General features: G+C 30.9%; 1 protein-coding gene across 1 annotated transcript in view; it reads left to right on the top strand.

The window, feature by feature from the left end:
• Positions 1-16813, top strand: part of LOC139093001 (homeobox protein aristaless-like) — a 28011-nt gene extending 11198 nt beyond the window's left edge. Inside the window, exons 2-5 of the mRNA XM_070643585.1 lie at positions 4400-4438; positions 8018-8339; positions 9549-9594; positions 16035-16813. Coding sequence (XP_070499686.1) covers positions 4423-4438; positions 8018-8339; positions 9549-9594; positions 16035-16724 — 1074 coding nt within the window. The 5' untranslated portion in view covers positions 4400-4422 and the 3' untranslated portion in view covers positions 16725-16813. The remainder of the gene's footprint in view (positions 1-4399; positions 4439-8017; positions 8340-9548; positions 9595-16034) is intronic.
• The last annotated feature ends 2954 nt before the right edge of the window (positions 16814-19767 follow it).

The raw sequence follows: 19767 nt of genomic DNA, 5'->3' as shown, positions 1-19767 counted from the left end.
TGAGTTTAAAATTCATCAAAGTAGTTTGGGTCAGTGGTCTGGGACTCATCGTAAAATTGTACAATTTCTAAAAAAAACATGGATTTTTAGCAGACATTATCTGCATTTTAGTTGCAAAATGCCAGTGCAGTTTTCGGCATTTCTTAAATATTTTAGTTTATTGAAGTTTTTATAATGGCAGGTATTGCAGTTTTGGACTAGCCTAAACTATACATAACCTCAACCTTTGCCAAAAATTTAAAAAAAGCCTGCAACTACTGAAAATTTAACAATTTTTACAATTAACAGATGCGTGTCTGAATTTGAGTAGATTTTAGCATGTCAATCCTTAAAGCATAAAAATTTAAAATTTACGAAAAATAAAAATTTCAAAAAAATTTAATGAAGTTAATTTTTTGCAACATTTTGGATATCCAATCTTTCCCACGAATGATAAATTTCAATAATAAAATGTGTGCATTCATTGTAAGCAACTCCAATTATGTCTAACTTTAAACAAGTTTTTTGAACGAGGAGATTCGTTGATTTCACATCAAATTTGTTAATACGTGCTATGTGCCTAAACATGGTTGAATAGGAAAAGGTTATTTATTCGGGATGTCAATTAGAATAGAAATTGATTGAAATTAGTTTTTTTTTATTATACTCTATGAATAATTTGAAGCAAGAAATTTTCTAGTGACTTGCAACCCCATAGCACGAGATAGTCTAAAATAAAAAAATAAACATAAAAAGCAGAAAGAAAACTTTTCAAGCACTTAAATTAGATTATTTTAATGATTCCTCATTTTTTCAACATTCACAAGCAATTTCATATAAAAGCGAGAAGTTTATATTTCAACTTCAACTCGTGCGATGTACATATCACGAAAAAAAAAACTTTAAAATTAAATTTATTATTGCTTTCTCTCACACCTTTCCACCTTCTTACTTGTTCATTCAAAAAAACTGTTCCTTTTGTAATTGTTTGTTCTGCCGATGTTGCACATTAATGTGTATATAAAAACACCACCCAAAAAAATAAGCAATTGTGTCCCACAAAGCATGCATACCCTCGTAAGTTTATAGTTTGGAAGTGAAAAATAAGCAAGGAATAAAATCAATGTGGCGTGCAGAAACTATTAAATTTCAGTATTGAACTTTATATTAAATGCCCTTATTATTATATTGTTTGTGTACTTATACTACCTCTTACTAATACTACTAGTTATAATTTTAATCTTCTGTCGATAAACTCCATAACAATTTTGAATTGCTATTGACCTATTATTTATGGCATTTTGTCTTGTTGCTTCGTTGGTAGTTTTAAACAAAATTATTCCCGAACAGCACAACGTGTTCCTTAGAAAACCACCAAGGGTGAAACACTACAATGTCCAGTACTGTTCCGTATCAACAGAAAGATGCGAAATTGCTCTGACGGCAGTGTGACGGCGCATTAAGAATCATTATGATAAGGTTTGCTGTTGTGGCTTGAGAGCAAACTTTGGTTCATCAAATAATGATGTCATTCTGGATGAATAATCCCCAGAAATCTGAAAATCATTTAATAGGCCAAAAGCCTGACTCAGGCCAATTTGAATTTGAGTTGATACCAAATTTCATCGAATCTGGAACTGAATTTTCAGCCATTTCTACGATGCATGCCTTCCGTGACCTGAGAATGAACTATGTACTACCTTAAAGGAAGACAAAACAAATTATTAAAAAAATATCTGACTCAAAAAGAAAACCGGAACCAAGAATTTGACATGACCGGTAATTCAAGAGGCTTAAGCACTTCAGACCCCAAATAAACTACCTGAAGTATTATGAAAGCAATCAAAAGAATGAAGAATTGAATCATAAATGTTTAGACATAATATTCTTATTGCTATCACTTCACTAAACATTCATTGTTATAGTATTATGTTATTAACTTACACAAATCCGTTTAGATGAAGTTGTATGATGTAAAAGGATGGAAGGTTTGAGAATTTCTTTTATTTCCATTTGATCTCTCATGATCATTAAATAATTTGCAATTGAAACAGCCTATGATGCGCTCCTAATCGGATTAAATACTTACAAAAATATTAAGATCACTTTAATAACAAGAACAAGACCCGAAGATTCCTTTTAAAATATATATCTTTACGTATCACCAGTAGGCAGTTTGGTAGACTTAGCATAGGTAATAAAAATGAAACGAAAGAGCGGAAACATAAAATTATATGAAATGCAGAATTATTTTCGCCATCATCATCATCGTCGTCATCGCTTCTGCCGAAAGTTTATTTTCCATCAAATTAAATTCAATTTTATATCAATTTTATATTATTCTTTATATACTTTATGATGAAAATTTTCTGGGCCATCAAATTAAGCGCAATTTTATGCACCAATTTAATATTATTTTTATTCAGCAAATGAATGAAATGGTAGAGAAGAGACTTAATTAACCATCGTAAATGTGAGTGCATTATAATAAGCGCACTTTAAGTTACCGCCAAAGAAGATTGATTGTATCTTCATCACTTTCCTCTCATAACTACGCTACAGTTTGAATTTATCGAGTCTAATTGAAATCAACAAAATCATTAAAGTTTTTGATATGTATGTGGATGGAGCATACAGTTTATTACATTAATATGTAGGAGAATATTCAGCAACTACTTAAATGTAATAATTGTCATTATTTATTAATTCATAATTCCACTCACATTAATGAAAAAATATTGTAATGAGCAATTTCAGCAGTTTGTCGTATAGTTATGGAAAAAATGACTATATGCTCTTATAGCTATGGCATTATTGTCATCATCATCATCATCATCATCGTCGACTGTATTATTATGATTATTATTCAAGATTCGTGTGTGTGCATTAAATTTATATAATAAACAATTGAATTAATGAAGTTTCTTGTTTTGTTCCTTTCATTAAATTCATGGATGTGTGTACATACATGCCCGAGTGACACAAATTAAGAAGGCTTCGTCACAGAACTCTAAAGGCTCCGCTTAACCCCTGATCAGCACAAATTGTTCATGGCAGCCAAGTGGCAATTTTAATGGCAGTTAACATGATGCCATGTGGCTGCAACCTGGCTGCATTGAAAAACATGTACCGATCGGGACCTTCTTTATTAACATCAAATTTAAGCCGCCTTTTTTGGCGTGCTGCCATATGACTGCTCCAGCTATGAGCTCCTATACAGAGCCTTCTTCATTTGTGTCACTCGGGACATGTGTCTGAAGGGAAGCATATCGAAGAAAATGTGAATTTAAATTGTGAAAAAATTAGCAAGGAAATAAATTAAATACATTGCATGTAATTGTAATTAGAATTGAGAGAAGTTAATTATTAAATTTCATGTACAGAAGAACAAAAGGCCCACATTATCAAAAATATAAGAGTTGAGCATGCTCATAAAACAAATTATTAACAGCTGAAAGCGTGTAAAATTTCCATCGTAATGATAAAGACGTCAAAATTTTAATTTACAATTCAATGATCATTAGAAGCGCTAAAAAAAGTTACAATTAGAAGAAAGAGAGAAATGGAAGCGAATCGAAAGTCATCAGGGACATTAAAGTTTAAATGCATTGTAGGGTTGGGCAGATAATGAAGAAATGAACAATTCGACATTAACGAATTAATTCATTTAAATTGTATGAAACAAATTCATATGTGTATCTATACAAAGCACCTGGTGAATTGGCAACTGCAATTCCAAAAAAAAAAAAAAAAAAATTATAGAAGACACAAAAAAGAAACTCGTCAGACCTTCCTTCCTTGGATGATTATTAGTTTATGTGCTTGCTGCTTGCTCGCTTTTCGTTTTGAAGAGAGAACTACATGCTTAATATTTTCTTCGCACACCACTTAGGTGACTTTTATAGCCTTCATTAAATACACTTAATTTTGTTTCACTGCTTTTCTTCTTTCGTGCCATTATTTCTTGCAAATATATTTCATTTATCGTTCATTTGATGTAGATTTCGTGCAATTAATTCCAATTCTTTATATCACTTTTTTTTTTTGAATTTATTTTGTTACTTATTTAAGCTTTTTGATCGATCAACCATTAATATTCATCTAGTTTAGTTTATATTCGCATGACTCTATCATGCATTACTCAATAGCTAATTAAATCTTAAGGTCCAATGTCAATCAGTGCGTAATTTAAAAATAAGAACACAACAATTTTGATTGTGCAATAAATCAAATTAATCGCAATGACTTTGACAGTTTGACTCAGGAAATTTTTGATTAATTGAATTTATTCACTTTATCTAGCACATAATATGCACTCTGTTCCGTTCCTCAGATTATATGCAATAACAATTATACCTTGACTAATTACTTGTGTCATTTTTATAAAATTTCAACATTTTTTTTTTATTTTTATTTGCAGATTATTCAAGCATATCGTCTTCAATGTTTTGTCATTTTGGTAATTGTTAATTTATTTTAATAAAATTATTGGCTGATGAGGTATAAAAAAATGAAATTATTGACTGTTTTAGGCTTGTATTTCTCCTTTCTGAATGCTTACTTAATTATTTGCACAGCAAATTGCTGATTATACAGATCATTTGTGATCCATGACCTCTCTTAGACGTCTAGTAAAGTTGGCTCTATTGCTGGCTTCCGAATGCTTTGCACAAGTTAATGATAATCAAGGGTATCTAAACTTGCCATTCAAGCTTTGGATTTCTCTGTCAAGTATGGTTTATGGGACATAAGACGGGAATCAGCGACTGGGATGGGTTTTTTCCATCCCGCATATTTTGGCGGAAATGCCAAATGGAACGGAACGTCAAATTTCCGTTGTTGCGAAACCTAGTACAGGAGTGGACAATCTGTGTGCGTCGGCACACCAATGTGTGGCTAAATTTTTGGGTATGCCATGAATCGTGTGTAGTTTTGGTCCAAGCTCAGAAGCAAGGGAAGCCGCAAAAAATAAAATATTCCTCATCACTGGCTTAGATTAAACAGTTATTTAAGGGGTTATGGATCACAAAAATTTAAAGGATTTTGGAAAAAATTGAAGGAATTTTTCACATTACAGGACATTACAAAAATTGTCGGCACGCAGGTAACCAACAACTGGATTCGTCTGAAAAGTTATCTTTGGAGGCCCTGCGCAAAGATTTAAGGGTTTTGGGAAAAATTGAAGAATTTTCTTTCCAAAAAGAGGCAGAGGTTGAGCCATCCAACTCCCTTCTGAATGTGCTTCCGATTCCATATAATGATTGATTTGTTAAAATTGTCATTTATTTCAAAAATAGTCTAAATTTATGCAAACCACCAACAGCTCTAAACAAAAAGTATTATGACAATTAGTATTAGAGCATTTTAAAATATTTAATTACATTTCATTTTTGTTTTATAAAAAGTCAATTATTATTCAATCAACTCAAAAAGGGAAATTTCATATTGCTGAGATTGACACAACACGAAATGCGAGCAATTTGAAATCATTTTATTTCACTGTATTAAAGTAGCGATTATGATGAATTTCATTAAAAATTAATTGCATTTAATTTTATGTCACGATTTTTGTTCTCCTCGTTTCGATTGCAATCAGAGGTCTCAAACTAATTGAGAGGTTTTAAATTATATATATCCTATTTGACTCAAGGTCAATTGAAGGCGCGTTTACACCTGAATATCAGACTCAATTGAAAAAGTTCATCAAACAATTATAAACACTGTAAATTGTATCACATTTAGATTAATTATACAATGATGACTCAAGAAGTGTTTACAAATCTGAAATATATTCTACTGTATGTACATTTTACAAAAAGGGGGAGATCTTAATTAACTTTTTGCTGATATCAAAATGGAAAAGTTTCTTTCTTTATTGCTTCTTTGTACTTTTTAATCGCGATGAGTTTCTTTTTTTTTTAAAGTTCCTTCATTAGATTTCAAGAATTCTCAGTAAGCAAAAATGCTTAAACTCTTTCCCGAGTGACATAAATTAAGAAGCCTCCGTCACGGCTGCCATTTGTTTTTCACATGGGGATATCTAGAAATGGTTTAAGGGTGCGGATTGGATATTTTTGTATGGATCACAAAAGGGATGGGGATTTGTGACCTCCAAACCACTATTCTGAGTACACCCTAGGCAGCTTCCATTTGATGATGATGATTAGTTCCTATTGATCAACTGTGAATCGTAGGGCGTTAATTAAGCGGTTGAACAAGTTTCAGTTCCTGAGCTAAAACGACTAATTCTGTTGGTTTTCTCAAGTGCAGCTTCCGTTTGGTGTTAATAATAGAGATTTAGCATAGCTCTGTGTTACGCTCGGGTTTGTAAACACTTTGGTCATCCATTGCTATATATTATGTTTGTATGTATACGAATTTATCATTAACTGGGCATTAGCTTGAGTTCAACTTGTTATAAAGTATTTTTGTCCTATCCGTCATTTGCCAGTTCAAATCACTGCTCAAAGTTGGTTCGCCTTTTTGTTTGGAAAAGTTGACTCAAATCATTTCAATTCTATACAAAATCCGAGTCGACTTCAGGCTCTGATTCAAATGAAAACATCGATTTAATTCATAATTGATAAGGAAAAGCAATCAATACATTGTTGGTTCTGCATGTCAAAAGGAATGTAATAATTATAATTGAATTACAATGTTTCATTCCCCATTACTTATAACCCGACTATTATTATGATTTTCAACGGAATTATCATGCTCAATTCATTGTGTGTACACAATATCTTCACAGTAATAAGAATAAAAAAGGTTTCCACCACACATAAAAAGCAGACTGAGTAAATAGTTTTACATTATCTGATCGTAAAATTAAATTGTTTTTGATTGCAATCTAAAGTAGCAAAAAGGAGAATAAGATTGGCATATGTAAAGTAAACTACATTGCGCTACAAGCACATACACGATTTTTAAATTTTAACTTAAGTTGAATATCATTTACAGTACATGTAGAACCTTGCATCAAATGAAATAAATATGCCTTTGATGCATGAAGTACAAAAACGATTCAATATGTACGATATTATTTATCTCAATTGAAATTACAAACAATAAATCAATATATCATTTGATTTGTTAAAGGCACAAATAACAATAACAACATACCTCTTTAGAAAATCAAATTAAAAATTCATAAGTATAATTTTCATGCTCTGTACTTATAACAACAATCTGTCTGTGAGAAGAAACATTTTTCTTTAGCTATGCTGATTGTGTGGCAGCAAGAAAAAAATGCAAGTTGGTAGATAAATGCAATATTTTGTACACTGTGGAATGAAATGAGTGAACGAGATAGAGAGATATAAGATGTAAGGAATAAATATCAAAATGCTAATGCGAAATGAAGAAAACAATATTTCCGATCATTTCGATTATTCATTTAATTAAAGTTTAACATTGATTTCTTTCTTTTTACTGCTTGCCTTTTCATTTTTAGCGAATTTTTTGGAATAAATGACGATTGTGATTTCACTTTAATTGGCTGGGTCTCAGCAACTAGACATTTTTGAGAGCTCCGATTTGAAGCCTTTGCTCCTTCTTATTGAGTTATTGGTGCACATCTTGGTCTTGTAGCTTAAAACTATCTCTAAATGCTTTTATTAATGATTTTTCTCCTGAATTTGAATTTTTCAATGCCGTTAGGAGTTTAATTTGCAAAAAACTGTTACATCAATTACTGATCGCTAGGCATAAATGCGCTCAAGTCCCTCAGCAACACGAGGACATTAAACATTTTCTTTGAAATCAAGAAAGATACATGTTCTACCCGTAACTGCTGCTAAAGCTGCATAAATGTATATTTCATTTCCATCAACTTAATTTGGTGGCGGTTGTAGCAGCATGTAGTTGCATAAATAAATTCATTTTTACTTCGTTTTGCTTTTATTGATTGAATCAATTTAATATATTCATGTATTGAAATGTTTTTTCATGTTATGTGCCTTGTTACCTTGTCAGTCATCGCCAAAAAAAAACAGAAACTTTTAATTTAAATGTTTTTCATGATTGTTTTTGATTTCAGATCCACACATTTTAAATGAGTTGACGATTGAGCGGCTTAAAGTGCAACATCAGTTACAATTACAACAAGAACAATCAAGTATGGGAATGTCGGATAATTCATCTAAATTAGATGAAATTTCTCATCAGCACTTTGATAATCGTTCATTAACATTAACAAATTTAAGTGAAAACCTCATGTCTGACCATAGCGATACAGAATTGGAACATGATCCACACGTAAAGCGAAAACAGAGGCGTTATCGAACAACATTTACAAGTGTTCAACTTGAGGAACTTGAGAAAGCATTCTCTCGAACTCATTATCCCGATGTTTTCACTAGGTATGTATCTGTTGCAATTATAATAAAAATATACATTAATTACATCTCAATTACAATTTCCAACAACAACGTTTGTAATGTGATGGAATGCAGTAGAAAATTTATATTCAGTTTTTTATTTAATTTGTTACATAAAATTTATTCGCATCTGTTTTCAATAGAGTATGCATATATTATAAGGATTATATAGGGATCATTCACATATGACGTTTAGTAACTATTCCACCCTCAGACAATTCTGGCGAGCAAAGAGCATGCTTTCAAGAGTTTGATATAGTTAAATATACTAGTTTAAATACACCAGCGTGCTTTCAGCTTACTCTGCACTTAAGAGCATGCTCATTGCCTGCTAGGCTATATGATTAACAGTAACACTCAGTAGCTTAAGGCAAGAGTTCTCCGTTTTTTACAAAAATTATACTTTTTGTGACTTGTTTCTTAGTTGTACAAATCAAATGACATTGACGATATTTTATATTTAGGTGAAAACCCGAATTCGGTCTGGAATATTTGGGATAAAAAATCACTAAAAAAGCCGAGTGACACGAATTAAGAACGCTCCACCATTGAGGTTTGAAAGCACCTTCCATATGGATCCTTCATGTCGCTAGGGCTGGTTACATCATTGAGAATTAATGATGTAACCAGATTTTCAGTCAGTTGTCCTTGCTCATCACATTAAGCATGCGTAGATCCCATTTTATGATAGGCATCAGTTGTGAATGACTCCATATCCCGAGTGACAAAATTTAGTCGCTAAAATTGGTCAAAATCAGATGTCACAGTCCCAACTTCGCGTCTTAACGTTAATACGGCAACGAATCGGTGCCCTAGTGATCACGTTGTGCTGTTCAATAGATTCGCTAATAATTTAAGTAAATAATGATAAAAGCTAATTTTTCTCAACTTCTATTCATTACAAAACTGAGTATTTATGCCAATTATTTCCATCATATTTCATTTCCTAGCAATTAATAAAACAAATTTTCAATCAATTTCAATCAATGTTAATATAATTTTTTTATTATTTACATCACGCTATATTTCATGAAACAATACATTGTAATGCATTTATTAAGTAGATATTTTATTATTTTATAATCTATGAGAAATGTAGAAAAGAAAACGTAAATTTGAAATTAAAATCAACGTTTGTTTCAATAATTTTTTACATTAATTCAATTTTTTTTCTTGTATATTTAATTACAGAGAAGAGCTCGCAATGAAAATTGGGTTAACAGAAGCAAGAATTCAGGTAACTAACTAATTAATCGTTCACTCTCACTTACATTCAGTATAATTTATTGCACATTTTATGATTTATGCAATAAAATTTGTAATTTCAATAAATAAATGAGTTGTGCAGTTGTGGATTGAACTGAAAAACGCTGTTACCTTTGCTTAGTCATCACGCAACTTAATTCATTTTACACTTCTTTCTTAAAAAATTCTTTGACCATTGGATGGGTAGACATGTAAGAATGTGTCTGTTGTTTGGTTGTGTGTAGGCGTCGATTTAATTGATAATGAATTAATTTTCGAATTCCTCCCCATGGAATTGTTAACGTAAGCTGTAGAAAGCGTAATAATTCATTTTATATATTTTCATCTCTCTCATACTAATTTCAACATGTTTCTTTCCTCGCTCTTTGCCTCAAATTAAAAAAAATCATTTTCATTTCTTTTTTTCTGTAATTCTCAAGACACAAGTCAAATGACTGCTGAAATTTGCACAATTCAGAACGCATTTTTTTCTCAGGAATCCTTTTGAAAAATTGTTCGTTGATGAGGATTTTGGGATTTTAAAGCTCTTACTCTAGCAGACACTGACCATACTCAGCTAGATGAGCATTTTAATGAGTATGATCTTTGCCTGTTCGGATTGAGCAGGACTTTAGAACAGTGGTGGACAAATTGTGTACCGCGAAACTCGGCACATTACAAATTTCACAGGATACCCTGAAAAATAAAGCTTTTTAAATCAAAGAATCGAAAAAAATGTCAACTGTGCCCTAAATGGTAGAGTTCCTAAGGAGCTGGGTTCAATCTGATGTCATGTCTGATTTTCGAAGCTCTTTTTCCACTTCAACGTTCTGATTAGGAAACTCGGCTCGTATTTTGGAAACAATTTTGAGGTATTAGCACATAATGTGTCTCCATTGCAAGGTTTATCGACGAGGGTACTTTAGCACCTGGATGATTTACTTGACTACCTGGGAAGATACCTCGGTCTCGGTATCGAGAATCCTTAGAGTGCTCTCCTTGACTATTAATTTCATATGGCTTGTTCCTTCAATCACGTTGCCTATTCTAATAAATTTATATACCCATTACAAAATTGAGCTAAATTTACAGCAGCAGCAGCAGCAACAAATTAGTAAGAGAAAATAAGAAAAGCCGTTTCATGCCCGTGAACGACATCACGTTAGCGGGACAAACAAGGAAAAATTTATGATCATGTGACAATTGATAATTTATTCCATTAAGTAAAGAAAATAAATAAATATACATATAGAAGTGAATAAATGGCGATGAATGATCGTCATGAAAGAATAAAGAAAAAAGTTATAAGCTGCTGCATAGTGCTGTTGCTTACTTGTTGTTGCATACTAATCGTATTTGTAATTGATCATGTTTAATATATTCAGTAATTTAATTAATATTTTTTCCTATAATATCGTCAGTGCTGTGCTGTGATGATCATTATCATTAAATCCGTTAAGCAATAAGTGAGCCACATATTGGGTATATAGAAAAAGAGGAACAGTTAAAATTAAAATTTCAAAAGTGCCGTGTACGAACAGTTGAAGTGTCTCAATCGATTTGATAATTTATATATTAATAAATGGGAGAAATCGGCGACACTATAATGTCCATTTCATTAGATTCAAAACAATCTTTTGTGAAGAGGCTGAAAAAAAATCAAAATGAGAAAAGAAAGAAACTTTGCGCATGCGGATGAATTTGAAAGACATCCCTCTGTGATAAAATTAAACATTCAAACGACGTCCCGTGACGATTCATTTCTTCTCTCCGAACAGAATATATTTCAAAATTGAGACTTTTTTTTTGTGTGTGTTAAACGGCGACCAAAACATGAAATGAGGAAATTGAGTAAAAACTAAAGCTAGTATAAATGTGATCACTCGTGTCCGACGGAAGCGCATTTTTGTAACAATGATCAGTAATTGGTTAATCAGTAAGTAAACAGGAATCAATTTCCAAATTTTGAAAAATATCTGACTTACAAAACAAAATTCAGTAGCATCTTTATAAGTCACTGTATCAATCATTCAACGGTTCTTTAGAATTTATATTTATTTACGGATGTTAAAAATTTAAATTTGATGAAAGTGGCTCTTTAAAAAAGTAAAATCATTAATTAACGAACATAGAGATGAATTCACGTCTCCAAATTAATTGATACCGGAATAACTCGACGGCACGAAGCTAATCCTTCCAACTATAGCTTTCTACGATGTCTGGTTGATGAGATCCTTTACCCAGCCAGCCGAACAGTCTATAATTAAGCACCTTTTGCTTCAAACAAGCTTTACAAAGTTTAAAATTCTACTGCAACAAATTGATATTGATACAATTATTATCAATAAAATGTTGCTATCGATGATTTTCAACTTATATTAAAACCTTAACACAAAAGAAATATTAAGGCATAATTTATAACTTTTTATGATGACTCAAAACTAAATGAGTTTGAAATGTTTCATTTCTTATATTCTAAAGCAGCCATCAAATTAATTTTGAGTCAATATAAACACAGTTTTTGACCCCCTAACGGTAGATTAGTTTTGAGGATCAAAACAGACATCGATTAATGATTTTTAAAGGCAGAGTTTCATAGCTGCTTATATTCTACCGAATAATACTTAAAAGTCAGTTTGAAAAGGTTCATCACACCTGGATGGCATGATGTTAGGCGCTGTTTCCTTTTGTCTTTCCCCTCATAAAGTTTAATAAATTAATCCAATTTATTGATTTGAATCTAGTTTTATTGTAATTGGTCTTGATGATCTAACTCACTAATTTGAATTTATTAATAACTATTTTTATTGCTTGTATTCTTTTTGCTTCTCTCCCTGACTGCTTGCCTCTCTAATCTTCTGTCTAATCAAGCTATTTATCGAAATCGTAAATTTATTACAATGTTTTCATTTTAATTTTTATTGGACTATTTTTTGATTAGAGGTAAATATATATAAAGATGAAATATACACTTTTGATGCTTTTAAATAAGTTTGAACGTGGAAGAGGATATAAAAATATTAATTGATATGAAGAAATATGGTCGTTCATCTATTAAAGCTTTTTAATTTATTACTCATGCCACTAAACATTTATTGGTACTAAAGTTGTATGAAAAAAAAATTAATGGTATTAATATGTCAGTTGTGACTTTATATTTGCAATCAATTTCGATAACACACCATTGTTGGTACAGTTAAGCAAGGCTCTTCTATATACATACACACCCTTTTCTCTCAAAATAGTGTTAAATCACATAAACATCTTTAATGGGATAGGAATTAAAAGCTAAATAGTGAGTGGATGTGAAAACATAACAATTCCATTTTTTTACGATTGATTGTCATAAATATTTCTTTTTGTAAAATACACATATGGATACTCTAATATAGAAGATAAAAAAATTACTGTTCCAGACATAATTTGCATTTGTTATAATTCATATTTTGATGGAAATTATAGTTTGAATAATAAAGCATTCCGATGCGTATGTAATGAGGCTGACCATCTGATTGAGTTTTTAAAAGGCTATCCTTAATTTTGACATTCTCAGAGCTCGAACTCGACTCGAATTTTATATTGAGTCGAGTAGATTTGAGTCAACTTCGAGCTGTGGACATTTGTCTTATGTATATCTTTAATCATCTGAAAGTTTCAAGTCACCTTCTGTTTTTATGAATTTTTCCATAAACTCTCTATTCAATAGAGTCTGGTCATCCTATGTTTAACTGACGGAAACAAATACGTAAAGTAAAAACAAGAAAATTGAAGAATTGATCATACTGTAATGACTATTTATTACACATCCTTTCCCGAGCAGTAAATAATCATCAAGATAATCACAAAGTGAAAATTTGGCTTAAGTTTTAATGAACCATTTGAGGAGCATATTCATTGTGGTGAAGCTAAGGTAATGACCATTGTGAGGGAACTTTAGTACCATAGAAATATTCAAAATGTATACTTGAATATCCGAACAGACAGGAACAAGCTCTTGATTATTTGATTATTTGCTTACATTGGGGATCATTTATAGGATCTACAGAATATCTAATTTTTCTGTAATTTTTCATTTTCCGAAAATCCGGAAAAACTGATGAACATCAGAATAAAACGTAATTTTCGACCATATGTTGCTCGGGATCGGAATTAGTATGATTTTAGATTGACCGTGCAATTTCATTTTATGCAGATTATTCACTTTAATAATAAAGATACTTTTGATTCTACTCATACTGACATGAAATACTCTTTATGCATATCATAAAAAAATAAAAATGATGAAAACATAAAAAAAAAAATCAAAATTAAATTAATGCACAATAAATTTTTTGATAACCGTGCAATTTTGTTGTTGCTGTTACAAAATGAACTAAATCCAATTATCTCATTGCTGTATTTTAATGCCAATTTTCTGATTTCCTTTTTATTCATCCTTTCATATTCATCTTTTTTTTAAAGACAAAATAACGAAAATAACGAAAGGAACGAAAAAGATTTTTTTTTCTGTTAGTGATAATTAGACTTTAACGTGAGTTGATTTTGCTGCTTTTTGGTCAGATTTTGCTGAACCTAAATTGATTTCATTTCGAGAAGATATTCGGCACCACAAAGTAGTAATTTGCAGACACACAATTTAAAGAAATTTAAGGCGCAAATTTGCGGCGGTTTTTAAGGCTGTTGGACAATTGGTGTCGTTTACTTAATACTTACTTTCCTTGGGTCTACTTCGAGATACTCGTTCACTTGCTGCTTTTGTTTTTTAACGTATGGACATTTTGAAAACATAGACATTGCCGATGGGCTAAATTTTAATCAGAAACAGGTTGGAATATGTATGAAATCAATCACTTAACAGTATCCTGATCAGCACATATATAAATGTTGCCACCAAAGCGCCGAGACGACAGCATACTTAGAACTTAGTGGCTGTCATTTGGGGGTCGTCGATAATTTTGGTTATTTTCCAGTATGTTTCAAGGAATTTATTGATCTGAATTTCGAAAATCGATTGAAAACAAGACATTGAATTTTTTAATTGAATTATAGTATTAGGAGCTGCAAAATTTTCAGTCGATGCCAATGTGCAAAATAATTTCACATTTATTAATTTTCCAACTTTAACCGCATAATTTAATTTTTTTTTCTTAAATTTCATCTTCTTACTAATTTTTTGATTTGTAAAATTTGCATTTTTATTATTTCATAACATTTCATTATATTCCTTTCGGCATCCTCGTTTTCATCCGTATCTTTTCATTCCTCTTTCATTTATTTTATTTCTCTTTTATGTTACTTTAATGATACAATGAGATCTAATAACACTATCTTTATGTACACATGAAGGTTATATAACAATAATAATATAATTGGCCGTGAAAAATAATATCAATGGGTGGTAAAATCACATTAATACTTATTTCCTTTACTGTAACCTAAAATAGATTAGAATAAAGAAATATTTAGACTTTATTATGTCAGAAAATTTATAAATAGACAGACAAATCGGTCATTAATGCTGTTTTTTTGTTTCTTCTTTCAATCAACACGCCGCATACAAATATTAATAAAATTTTTATTATTTATGAATAAAAGAAAATCTTCATCGTTTAAAATTCCATTTTTATTATGTAAATGAAGTTAAAAATGTTGATTCTATTAGGTGCCTAATGCAGCACATAGAGTGCGGCACATTTAAATACATTTTATATAAAGCTTATTCATGCCAAGCAATCGATCGAATGGATGTCATATAATTTTATTTTTGGTGTAGGCGCCGCTGTTGTTTACTTCATTTTCCCAATCTCTGCTTAGGCTGTTTGTCATTTGAAACACACTTAACAACTTCACATGTTCTATGTTATGTTAATCTGTGTTTTTGCAGTCAACTTTAAATTGGACTCATAATTTATTGATCAATATATTTATGAAACTGCTTATAGGTATGTGCGAGAGAGAGAAAGAAATTGTTGAAATTTATGAGACTCAATTTGCATTTAAAAATTTTTTTTATGGTCTTTAAAGTAAACGAGAATAAATCTATATAAACAATAAATTTTTGAAGGACGAAAACACAATTTGCTCATTTTTTTGGATCTTTTCTCATATTTTTATGTCTTTTTGCTTACGTTGGTCAAGATTGTATTGTGGTTTCCTTCAAATATTTGCACAACCAACGACATTGTATCAAATAAATGATTCTTTTACTGCTAAGACGACGACAGAATATAATTAGATTTATATTGAAAAAAGAGGGAAGATAGTCGACAAAACCGCAAAGGTCTGAAGAAAAATGGCAACAACAGTTGATGAAAATTATGAATGAATGGGAATGTTAAATCATTTTTACTTACTGCACATAGCTTCTGAAGCTTTATTATATTTTTTACTTACAAAATTCAATTACTTAAATATTAATTTTTATTTTCTCAGGTCTGGTTCCAAAATCGTCGTGCAAAGTTTCGTAAACATGAAAAAGTTGGTCCATCAGGTCATCCTTATAATTCCTACATGCCAACAGCACCTTCAGCATCATCAAGCTCGCTACAATCAAATCCATTCACGCATTTAGGATTTAACTTTAGAAAACAATTTGATGCTGCAAGTTTAGCTGCATTTCGTTACCCTCAATTTAGTGCAAATCAAATGGTTCCATCAGCATATTATAATCAATTTCATCGTGGACCACCACCACCACTTTTACATCCAGGCATGAGTGGCCTTTATTCACCTGCAAGTGCATCATTCCAAACACTGCTAGCAAATATTTCAGCAGCTCAACGTCCACCAACACTTCAACAAATGTCATCAAAATCTCCATCTGAATATTTATCATCGATTCCTGTAAGTTCAGCACTTTCGGTTTCTCCACCAATTTCACCAACCGATTCAAATAAATCATCAACTTCAGCACCATTGACTCCAATTAATGTCTCATCACCAACATCACAAACATCACCAAATTCCTCAGTTACTGTTACTCCAACAGCACATAACTCATCACCACCACCAGAAGATCGTCGCAGTTCATCGATTGCAGCATTACGCCTTAAAGCACGCGAGCATGAGATGCGACTTGAAATGATTCGTCAAAATGGACATGATGATGGTAAAAATGTTTAAAGATAGTTTAATTTTAGGTTAATTTATTAATAAAGATGAAGTTAGGATATAACTTAAGTAATAACAAAAATGCAATTTATTTTTTAAAATATGACGCGTTGTTATTTATAAAAAAAGATTTTGTAGATTTTATTTCATATTTTTAAAGTCAATAAATAAAAATTGATTTAATGCACTATAAAAAACTGTCTTTTTAACTTAAAAAGTATGTAATGACAACGAATTACCCTGGATATAATATCCACTCAGACAGCTGCTTCCCACCCAAAAAGTTTACCATTTCTTTTTTCCATTGGAAATTCCATTGTGGCAGTAATTTTCAATTAGCTTTTCAATTATTAATTGCGTACAATTTTTTATCGTCTGCTTTACATTTTTTTCTCATCGCTCCTCATTCTTCATGCATTTTTTAGTCAATAACTTCTCATTATACAGCTACTTCAACATCAATAACTGCTACGTGCATCCCTTTTTCATATTCATATATGACTATGTCCATAAGTGCTTCAATGACTTATGATCCAAACAATGTAATAAATTACTCGCTTATTTATTCACTCATATTATAACTTTAAATTTTTTTTTGTTCCTACATGTAGATTAATGAGTGGTGTTAAAAAATGAATTGTGAAGCTTTGGAAAAAAAGGCATCTCTTTAAAATCAAATATTTCAATTTTCATCCTTCAATTTCTTACCATGCTTCATTTTTGCTGTTAATGTTGTTGTTGCTGTTATTATTGCAGTTTATTTTAGCATCATATTGCATGCTATGCAGTTAATTAATAATGATTGATAGGTAAAATGAACTCGAACTTTGTAACATTAAATGAATTGAAACGAAACGGATGATGTAAAAAATACCATTGAAATGACCTGTAAATGCGAGATATATAGAGAGAGACTAACTGCAACTTTGTGGGGTCATAAATTCTCTTGATTGTTTATTAAATAATATTAAATGAGCTTTATGTCATGAAAATGTTATTAGAAATCAAAGAAACAAGTTTCAAGTATGATGTATTCATGCAAGTTATGATTTAATGTTTGATCATTAATGTCATTCATTATTCTTAATACTTCGAATCATTTGAATGCCTGTCAGATATATTCAATGAAAACTTCAACTGCAAATCTGTTAATTGAATGTGGAATTGCAAGATATTTCTTTAAATTCTCAGCATATCCTTAGACTAAGACTCAATTTCATCTTATCCTTCAGTTCTATATGTCGGGATTCTAAAAGAATTTTGAAAATTTTAAGACGAGAAAGTTTCGGACGAGAAAGATTTGGACTAAATAGGGTTGATCTCATTGCTTAAGGCAATAGGATGAGAAATCTTACCTTGAGAAGGCTTTAAAAAGTGAGCAACTAGAAACCACATTGAAACCCTTTTTTAAGAAGGTAAGTAAACTGATTTTGGTTTTTTATAAGAATTACAGTAAACACCCTTCACAAAAATTCATGCCTAACAACATAATATATTCATTGCTAAGTCACTGTATTAGTAGAAGTTGCCATGACGGCACCTTCTATTTTTATGTCAGAAGATGCGGTTCGTTTTATTGGACCGCTCAGATTGAAGATCCGTATAAGTTGAAACTTAATATTCTAGCAAATGCAGCCTCGAAAATTTATAACTTGCTTCTTCACAAATATTTTAAAAATAAGTTAAAACTGTGAAGAAACGTAGATATTATGTCATTCTTAATAAGGCGCAAATCAAAGCTCTATTACAAAACTTTAATAGCTTCGAATCTTTCGTGTCATTCATTTCATCATTTTATTAAGATGGGGTCTGATATTGTCATTTTTGGTGTTACATAAAGTCTGAAAAACCCCAAAATTAAAATAATGAATATTAATAGGAATTTAAACTTTATCCACATTTTATTATGATCCACGTTAATAAACAACAATTTTTTATAAATGATGATATATTGCAATTCTTAAAGTATAATATGATTTAAATGAATATTGCCAGCAGGACAACTTGATAATCGAGGATGAAAAAATCAATTTTCCATTAAGTAGGCAGCATTTGATTGATCAATAAATGATTAATTAATTTAGTTAATTAAATTTAGAATATGCTGTAAAATTAAATATTTTATTGCAAATACCAGATTTTATATTTTTATTTTATGAATATTTAACACATCGTAATTAAAGTGATGATGAAAGAAAACAATTTAATAAATTTAAGTCTCCATTTCAACTTGGAACGCGGACATTTTGAAAAATATAAAAAAAGACAATATAAATTATTTAATAACTTTATTGTGAGTACGTTTCCATACAAGTATTGCCTTAAAATAGTTCTAAGCAATGATACTCAAATTAGGAGGTGACTCATTATATCAAGGACTCTACACTGATCTCTGGAAAATAAAAATATTTAAGCATATTCACCTAATTATTGATGATGACAATACTCAAACAATTAGCAAAAGTGCGTTGATAGCTCATTTAGCAAGGTGCGGGTCTCGAAATTTGTGTTGAATTTGAACTCTCTGGAGCCAATCCCATCACCAACCTAGTGATTTTTCGGAAGTTTAGATACATCATTTTTTGAAGGATAGAAGTTTAATAAAGGAAACTAAGAATTAGTCAACATTAAAATATTGGAACGAATCTTAAGTGATGTAGTTAGAATGAGAATAGAAACGAGAGCCGTAAATTCATCTAGGTGGGCCTCCTCATACAGATTTATGAATATAGTAACGTTGTCGCTCGATTTATGAGGAAGGATGAATAATACAATTGAGCTTGCTCAATTTTGTGAGCTTACTAATAACCATGCTACTTGTCTGTTCGGGTTTATAAGAAACCAAGAATACTAAGTATTTAAAATTACATCTTAAATATGCTTAGGTCCACAGAAAGTGAAAAAATAATTTCTGTTTACCACCCACGAGGAATTTCGATGAATTAACTTGGAATTAACATTTCATTGATGAAAAAGAAGTAAAAAATAATTTATTTATTTTTTCAAATCAAAAGCAAATGAACATGGCAGGAGAAGTTTATTGGGTATCATGTAC

The sequence above is a fragment of the Chironomus tepperi genome, unplaced genomic scaffold (assembly GCF_022539635.2).
Source record: "Chironomus tepperi strain 1889 unplaced genomic scaffold, CSIRO-AGI_Ctep_v1 contig_319, whole genome shotgun sequence".
Taxonomy (NCBI): domain Eukaryota; kingdom Metazoa; phylum Arthropoda; class Insecta; order Diptera; family Chironomidae; genus Chironomus; species Chironomus tepperi.
This window is presented reverse-complemented; position numbering and strand designations above follow the sequence as displayed.